At 40.4% G+C, this 9051-nt stretch overlaps 1 protein-coding gene across 6 annotated transcripts in view; it reads left to right on the top strand.

Annotated features, from left to right (window-relative positions):
* SOX6 (SRY-box transcription factor 6) overlaps positions 1–8732 on the top strand; it is a 594109-nt gene extending 585377 nt beyond the window's left edge. For 3 of the 6 annotated variants that reach the window (XM_021685803.1, XM_021685805.1, XM_021685806.1), the window contains one exon: positions 8121–8732. In XM_021685803.1, the coding sequence (XP_021541478.1) occupies positions 8121–8424 (304 nt within the window). In that variant the 3' untranslated portion in view covers positions 8425–8732. The remainder of the gene's footprint in view (positions 1–8120) is intronic. The other 3 variants (XM_021685800.1, XM_021685801.1, XM_021685802.1) reach the window with 1 other exon arrangement.
* Positions 8733–9051: the final 319 nt, after the last annotated feature.

The following is a 9051-nucleotide window of genomic DNA, read 5'->3' on the forward strand; positions in this document are numbered from 1 at the left end:
TAGAACGTTAAATAATTTCGATGAGTGCTGTTAATGTTGAAATGATATTCATTAGGGTACATGCAGCGACAACATTGTCTTTTCCCAAAGAATTCTGGCCCAATGTACTTCCACTTATTTGAAGTTTATTCAGTAATTTACCTGTGAACTCATAGAGAATTACCAGGTACTATAAAATATCAAATCATGGGCTACTTTTTAAATAATAATAATGGTAAATCATTGAATACTTACTATATACTATATACCCTGATGGGTGCTTTATACAGATTATTGCAAATACAGCAAATTTACAAGATGAGCAGTATCATCCTCACTATGGGGTTGAAAAACACAGGGTTCAGAGATGTTAAGTAATTTGTCCAAGGCCACACAGCTAGTAAATTGCAGAGCTGAGATTTAAACCAGGCTTGTGTGAATGTCAACCATGTGACATTTCTACCCTTACACACGTCCTTCACTTAACAGCCTACAAACTCTTTAAAGGCTGTGTAGTAAAGTGGTTACGGACCTGATTCTGGAGCCAGACTGTTCTGTCTCAAATACCAGATCCGCTTATTCCTGGCTCTAACAACTCATAAACAGCAATCTTTATTCCTCTGAAGTCTCCACTTGCCCTCGAGAAACTTATTTAAACTCTCCGTACCTCAATTTCCTCATAAATAGAATGGAGAAATGACCACAATACCTACAACATTGGGCCCTTCTGAAGATTGAATAGCTTGATCTATCTAAAGTGCTTAGAACAACATCTGGCACATAGGAAGCCCTGAATCAGAGCAAATATTATTATTCTGGAAAAATAATGCTACATGCCAACCATGTATCTCACATTATAAAGAATTATATTCTAGTGCCTTATGCTAGAAGTGATTTGAACATTTGCCATTTTGATCTTAATCCGAAAGAGGTTGAATCAAACCTATGACATACTTAAATTTATAATTGATTAGCATAGGCTAGCCATACTATTTTCAGTATTGTCCTCCTGTAGAGAAAGCTGGATTAGGGTCTCTAACAGGCAATATAAAAAGATTGTTATTATTTCCATTTCCTACTGCAGTACCAACTACAAAGATGTACGATGTGTAGGCTTATCTCCTAATGAAACAGACTTCGTTGTCTTCATTTATAGATGCTGTAAAAGTCTGAAAGATCAGCAGACAAGGGGGATTTGCCAAATTAATGCCTAGGGGTTTTTTTGTTGTTGTTTTGTTTTGTTTTGTCTTTTTGCAATTGACGAAGCTAGGCTATACTCCAGGAATATTCTTGTGATTTGGAAACCATGCAACACTGGTGAGCTCTATCAGGATCAGCTTTACCCTTTACTTGGGCTGGGAGGAGGGATTCTTAGCCATCTCTGCTCATATCAGCTGCATGTGTGTACTTTTACAAACATCTACAACTTTTGTTCTGATGTGCACATTCATTATTTGTAAAGCCCAATACTTTCCAGCTATTCCCATTTGTGAAATCTGCAGTGTTTGAATTTTGACTTTGCAATTGATCTGTAAAGGAAGGAAAAATGCTTTTTAGGAAAGTAATTTCCAGTAGACAAAGCTTGAGCCTGCTGGCTGGATTTTCCATTTTGTTAATTGATCGGTCCGTCAAATGGTAGGGGCTTATTTGAAACCAGTGATGTGCCCAGCACTGTACTAAATTAATACAGGACATGAGGCATTAATCGTCTACACAATGAGCTTTCAGAGAGTGTTAGAGTCAGAGAAACCAGACGCATACATAAACATATTAACAAATAATAGTTTGTTATACATACATAGAGAGAGAATACATTGCATAGTGCTCCACATAATGTATAGTGAAGTACTAATTTTGATTTTATAGACAAGAGCAAGTAAAGCTCAGGGGAGGAGAGATTACTATGCATTAGGGCTAACATAGGTCATCCTCGAGGAAGGGGGCTTGAGGTTTGGTTAGGGTCAGCCTGGTGTTAGCAGGAAGAAGAGCAGGAACACATGGAGGGAAATGCAGAAATGTTCAATAGTTAAAAAACGAGGCTAGCCTAGAGATTATTCCTGGCAGTAAAGAAAAGTAAGAGAGGTAGGGTGGAGCAATATTTTGGAAACCCTTGAAAGCCAAGATTCAGCAACTATAATTAGCCATGCTCACTTGATTTTTTAGTCTTTTATTATGCTGGTAACAACAATGAGAAAGCAAGGCCAGCATGATAGTTAGCTTATGATTTTGCATCCATAGAATCAGTGGTAACTTAGAAGTGGCCTCAGAAGTCATATACTTCAAGTAGCCAGCCACTGTAGGAGCCCTCTCTGAGTTCTGCTTGAACTATTCTAGGGCTGGAGAGCTCACCACTTCCCAAGGGAGCTAGTTTCTTTGTGGAACATGTCCTAATGCTAGAAAGTTCTTTTCACTGAGCAACGATCTACCTTTCTGCTACTTGGTTGCTTAGTTCCAATCCTCTTCTTTGGTCCCTTTTCTAGAGCAAGTCTCTTCCTTATTTATAAAGACAACCATTCAAGCATTTAAAGATGGTTATATTCACATTCCTTCTCCACTATCTTCCCTTGCATATGTCTAGTCTCATTACATCTTTTCTTCTCTCAAATAGGTTACCCAGCTTTTTCATTTGTTTTCCCCCTCATTCACTAGTTCGTTCGTTCATTCATTCATTCATTCATTCATTGCATGTATGCAGTATGGAATGTGCCTCCTGTGTTCCAGGCATTGTCTAAGTTCTAGAGCTATATCAGTGAAAATTCCTGTCCTCATGAAACTTACATTCCAGCGGGGGAAGTCAGACAACCGATCAATACATGAATAAATAAATATTAAATAGTAATAAGTGCCTTAGAACAAAGTAAAGTAGGGAAAGTGTAGGGAGTGTCAGAGGATGGAGTGCAATTTTTAAAAAGAGTGGCTACAGAACCTCACTGAGCAGCTCCCACTTGAAGCAAAGGTCTGCGGAGTGAGGGAGCAAGCCATATGGGTCTCTGGAGGAACAACCGGGCAGGGAGAGCAGCCACTGCAGAGGTCTGGATGGAAGGTTGCAATTGGCATGTTCAAGAATCAACAAGGCCAGAGTAGTAGGAGCAGAGTGGGTAGGTGGGAAGAGTCAGAGATGTCTGAGAGGTAGTAGGGAGGCAAACCGTGACAGGACCTTTGGCCATTGTGAAGACTTTGAATCTGACCCTGAGTGAGATGGAAAGGCATGGAAGGGTCATGAGCAGAAGAGTACTGTGATCAGATTTAGGTTTTTAAAAGATCATTCTATCTACTGTGTTGAGTATTGTCTGAAGGGGACATGACTGAAATAAGGAGGAAGAACAGATTAGGGTTGACGGTGGCCTGGACCAGATTTGTAGGGGTGGAGGTAGCAAGAAGTGGACGGATTCTGGATATATTCCTGATAGCGGACCACTAGGATTTGCTGATGGACTGGATATAGGGTTTGAGAGGACATGCACTTACCATGGATTGGCCCAAGCAGCCAAAAGATGAAGTAATCATTAGCCAAGATCAGAAGGGCCCTGAGAGGAGAGGTATATGGAGATGATCAGGAGTTCAGTTTTGGATCTGTAAGATCCAAGATGGTATTTTGACATCCAAATCGAATAAGAAGTTATATCCATATATGACTCTGGAATTTAGGGATGTGGTGCTTACTGGACATACAAATTTGAGAGTTGTCAGAACCTAGATAATATTCGAAGCTATGGAAAATGGGCAAGCTCACCAAGGGAAGGAATTGAGATAGAGAAGAGATGAGGTGCAGGGACTAATCGTTGGGTATTTCAGAGTTTAGATGTCAGGTTGATAAGGAGGGAAGGTACATCCAGGGACCTAGAAGGAGCAGTAATGAGATAGGAAGAAGACCAGAAGACCAGCGAAGAAAACGGTTCGGCAAGGGGAAGAGTGGCCAACTGTATCAGATGCTGCCCATGGCATAGGTCAAGTAAGATGAGGACCAAGAACTGACTTTTGAATTTAACAACATGGAGATCATTGGTAGTGTGACCTTTATAAGCTGCATTTCAGTGGAGTGTTAGGAGTGATTGAAGTAGATTTAAGAATTTAGTGGAAGAAATGAAGAGAGTGAATATACACAGTTTTTCAAAGAGTTTTGCTTTAAAGGAGAGAGAGAAATAGAGCAGTAGCTGGAGGGGGATGTGAGTCAAGAGAGAGTTCTGTTGTTTTTTGTTTTTAAAGTGGGAGAGATTATGGCATGTTTATGTGCTAATGGGAATGATCCAGGAAAGAGGGAAAATTGATCATGCAGATGGGAGAGACAGTCCACTGGAGAGAGATCCTTAGTAAGTGAGAACAGATAGATTCGGTGCAGAAGGAAAGGATTGGCCTTACATTGGATTACAAATTCATTCAAAATACAGGAAGGCAGGCAGATAATTAGAATAGACAGAGGTAGATGGATAAATGTGATGGCGGGAGCTTGTGAAAAATTTCTCCTGATTACTTCTAATTTCTCCATGAAATGGAAAGCCAGGTCATCAACTGAGAGTGAGGATATGGGAGAAGTTGGATATCCGAGGACAGTTGAGAAGGTGTGAAATAATTCTCTAGGAGAGTAGAAGAAAGAGTGGCCTAGGAAAAAGTACAACATGATGGCTGAACAGCACCAGAGGCCAATTTGAAATTCATGCTCAAAAATTCAAAGAATAGAACCCTCAGTAAAAAAAAAAAAATTCAAAGACTAGTATGTATGCACGGTAGTGTGTCTTCTGCAGCCAAGTTCAGCTGCGTGGGAGGGCTCACAAGTAGGCAGAGAGTTCAGGTTTTGCCGTGTAAGGGAGGGGAGAGTACCTGCGAGACAGTGACTAACCACAGAATTTATCCTGGGTAAAGAGGTAAAGTCAGGACACAAGGGGGAGGGACAGGGACAGAGTAAATTGGTTGAAACGATCAAGGAATTGTAGATGACCATAGCGGGGGAGAATTGTTGAACTGGGGTTTTAGAGGAAGAAAACTAGAAAGATAAGATGTGGTGGTCAGAGAGTGGGATGTTTAAAATGGTCGTTAGGGTGAGGTTACAGCTGGAAAGGACAAGGTCTGCTGACACAGGGAGGGGGACAGATCACTACCACAGAGAGGAGGTCAAGAAATTGAGATAGCAAGGTGTTGAAACTATCACCTCTGTGGATAGTGAGTCATCAAGAATTACGGCAGAAGAAACGTTGGAGAGGGAGTGACAGAAAGCTAAGAGCTAATGTCTTTAAGGAATGAGGGGCAATGACCAGGCGGGAAGTAGATCGGGGGTCAGCAGGTGACAGAGTCTGGTACCCCTCTACCACCAGTATAGGCTGTTGAATACCATGTGCCTCACTGCAGAAAGTAAGTTGTACAGATGTTTTATTTGTTTGTTTTTAATGTTCCATTACCAACTTAATGTCCAAGTATTATTAAATATGTGGAGCCCGGTTTAGAAGAGTTTGATCCTGAGTCATATTGCCAAGGATTTTTCTGATCATGTGAGCTTGCCTTTCTCACCCTAATCTTGATATCCAGTAGAGAATTTACGACATTAAGAAAGGGCTCAGCTCCTGGCTGTGGTGCTCATATGGCCTTGGACAAGCAACTTAAACTCTCTGAAACTTAGTTGGTAACTTCATTGGTAAGAGGGGAAATAATATTTGCCTATTAGGCTTATTGTGAGGATTAAAGAAGATAATGTGAAAGCATCTAAGCATAAGCATCTAAGCGTTATCCCCAGCACATAATAGGAGCTCAATTAAAACTTATTTAATTGATCAATACATATAGATTTTTTTTTTTTTAAGATTTTATTTCTTTGACAGAGAGAGCACAAGCAGGGGGAGTGGCAGGCAGAGGCAGAGGGAGAAGCAGGCTCCCCGCAGAGCAGGGGAAGCCTGATGTGGGACTCGATCCCAGGACCCTGGGATCATGACCTGAGCCAAAGGCAGTTGCTTAACCAACTGAACCACCCAGGCGCCCAATACATACAGATATTTTGATTAAAAAATACTACAAAACTGACCATCTCTTCTTTCTGAAAAAAAGAACGTCCTTTATGAAAAGAAAGTGTACCATTGGATAGTTTATATATGGTATGCAGAGTTTATGTTATAGATTAGCTCACCAAATTGGGAAATCTGTAAAATGGGTTAATATTGCAATAAAAGTTTTTATTCTACACTCATTATGTGATTAAGGCAAAAATATTTTTATTACAATTATCCAAGTTCAGTAAAAAAATTAATGAGGCATTCACTGCCTTGGGCAGACTAGCATGAAATTTAATTTGCGTTAATTTGCCCAAAAGTTAGGAAGCAGAAGTATACTGTTTTTAGAATTTGAGTCTATGAGAGGGAAACCAGTATTTTATGAGATGTTTCTGTACATAGATATAGATTCCTCTATCATCTTCTTCAGGCAATTAAAAAAATCACCATGAGCATCATAGAAAATGGATCAATATCAGGTGCTTAGTGCCAACTGGGTACCGACAGGATCTATAGAAATCAGGAATTTTTATGAGACACGGTGAGCATAGTGTATTTGTATATTGTATATCTATAGAGGAAAGAGTGATAGAATTCAAGTCAAGTCACCTAGCTTCGAAGGCTGGCTCTGCTGGTTGTTGAATGCAGGGCTTTAAACAAGGCCTTACGTTCTTCATCTGAAACCTGGGTATGACAGTACTTCATGTGGTTGCCATGTTAATTGAATGAGGGAACATATACAAAAATATCCGCTATATTATGTTAGTCAGAGGTGAAGGAATCATAGTCATGCCTTCTGGGGACTGGAAGAGGTTGTTAAAGAGAGCATTATGAGGTATCTCCCAGAGTGAGTCTAGGTCATTTCCATCATTTTTCCTTCTACCAGGCTGGAAGACATGCAGGGCTTTTTGAGAAAATTATTCTGGAAATGTCAAAGAATAGCTGGTAACTAAGCTGTTTCTTCTTAGATTCGGGATATTTTTCTGACTGAGGAGGATAGAAAGATTTAACGGTATTGTAGAGGGTCAATAAGAACCATTCAAGGGATGGACCGACCTGAAATCGTATTAAAAGGTGAAAGGACCTTCCAAGACTTCCCTGACCCCAGCTCTCATACACATTTGGAAACTGAAGCTCAGAAAGGATAGTTACAGTGATATTTTGAAATGAATTTAAATTGTAACTATTGTCCATTAAGGTTGAGGAACACTTGGTAAATATTGCAACCATGAGAATATTGTTTCCGTCAGTCTGTGAGGCTGGTGTCATAGGTCTTTAATTCTTTCAACCAATTACAATGCCTCAAGGGAAATTGAGAGGCAGATAACGATGTCTCCCTGTAGAGGGAGAGACTGACCTTCATACAGGGTCTGGTAAGTTTATTTGAACTCGAGTACCATTATGACAGAATGATCTGGTGTGACCCATCCTTGGCACCCACTAGGATCTGGAATGAGGCAATGTGTGTTATTCTGACAAATTGCAAGGCTCTCGCCGCTCTTCACTCCTGACTCCTCCAACTCAGCGCCAGGCCAGGGCCTCAGGAGTAATGACATCCAAGATGATCCTTCCATGATTATGAAAATAGAAGCTCCTTAAAGGAGCATCCCTACAAGTTCAGCCACAGAAATAGGTAGACATTTGCATGGATACTAAATATATGCTTTGCTAAATCTGACTCTCTGGGACATACTTGATCAGTTCTCATCTTGATCTTCCCTTTGTACAGTTCTCAAGCCAAGGTGAAGACACAAGCCTGCTTAACAGTGTCATTAAAATAGGATTCATGCTACCAGTCCTTTTGTTTTATCATCCTGGGAGATCTTAAAAAATGATGTCACATGTAACTTTTGGAATTGACTACCGCATTTGTTTCAAATGCCAAGTGTTATTCAAGCTTTGCCGTATGTAATGTTGTAAGAACCCTGCTTTTATGTTTCAAAACCATCAATAAATTGCTCTATTGTATTGCTTAATGCCCAACCATAGCATCGGGGAGATGTGCAGGACTCCTCCAGGGAGCACTTGGCCCCGTTTTGTCATTTGCTTAGAACGTCAAACAGAGCCCTCTTTCGGAATGTATGGGGGAGGAGTTCCAATGCCACCCGGAAGAACATGTAGAGAGATATTTCCCCCTGTTTTATTTTATTTTTTGAATCCATACAGGCAGCAGCCTCAGATTCCAATCACCACAGGAACAGGTGTTGTGTATCCTGGTGCTCTTACTATGGCAACTACCACACCGTCACCTCAGATGACATCTGACTGCTCTAGCACCTCGGCCAGCCCAGAGCCCAGCCTCCCGGTCATCCAGAGCACTTACGGTATGAAGACGGACGGCGGGAGCCTAGCTGGAAATGAAATGATTAATGGAGAAGATGAAATGGAAATGTATGACGACTATGAAGACGATCCCAAATCAGACTATAGCAGTGAAAATGAAGCCCCGGAAGCAGTCAGTGCCAACTGAGGAGTGTTCGTTTGCTGAATTAAAATACTTTGACATTTCACCTCCCCTCCCCCAACAAAAAGTTCTTAAAGAGCCCGCATGCATTTGTGGCTCCATAATTACATCAGCAGAATGGTCTTAATTGTTTCGTAAAGTGTGAGACAGATTAAGTTTTCCCGGATTTTTCATGAACTTGAGTTTTTGTCGTTATTGTTATTGTTGTTGTTGTTGTTGTTTTAATTTAGGTGAAGACATATTAAATATGAGACACCAGGACTTGAAAACTTATCTCAACCCATAGCTGTCTTACAAGTCTTATATTTTTGTCTTACTTTTTTTTTTTTCCTTTTGGATGTTGATAAAAGGTTTAAGTTACTGTTTTAGATGGGGTTAAACATTCTCACTCAGGTATGCTGTGCCGGCCTACAGGTTGTGAATGTGTTTTTATTCTGAATTATTTGTGAGAACAACTGAGGATTTCATATTGTGAAACAGAACAAGTCCACAGCGTGTGCAGCTGCATGTAGAGCATATTCAAAAGGCCTCGGAATTCCATTTTTCCATGTGTAGAGTTAAACTTTGAATGTGCCAAACTTTTCTCAGAACTTTTGAATCTTCATATTTTGGAAGTCTTAAAAGGAGACACTG

This window comes from Neomonachus schauinslandi, chromosome 11 (genome assembly GCF_002201575.2).
Source record: "Neomonachus schauinslandi chromosome 11, ASM220157v2, whole genome shotgun sequence".
Lineage (NCBI taxonomy): Eukaryota > Metazoa > Chordata > Mammalia > Carnivora > Phocidae > Neomonachus > Neomonachus schauinslandi.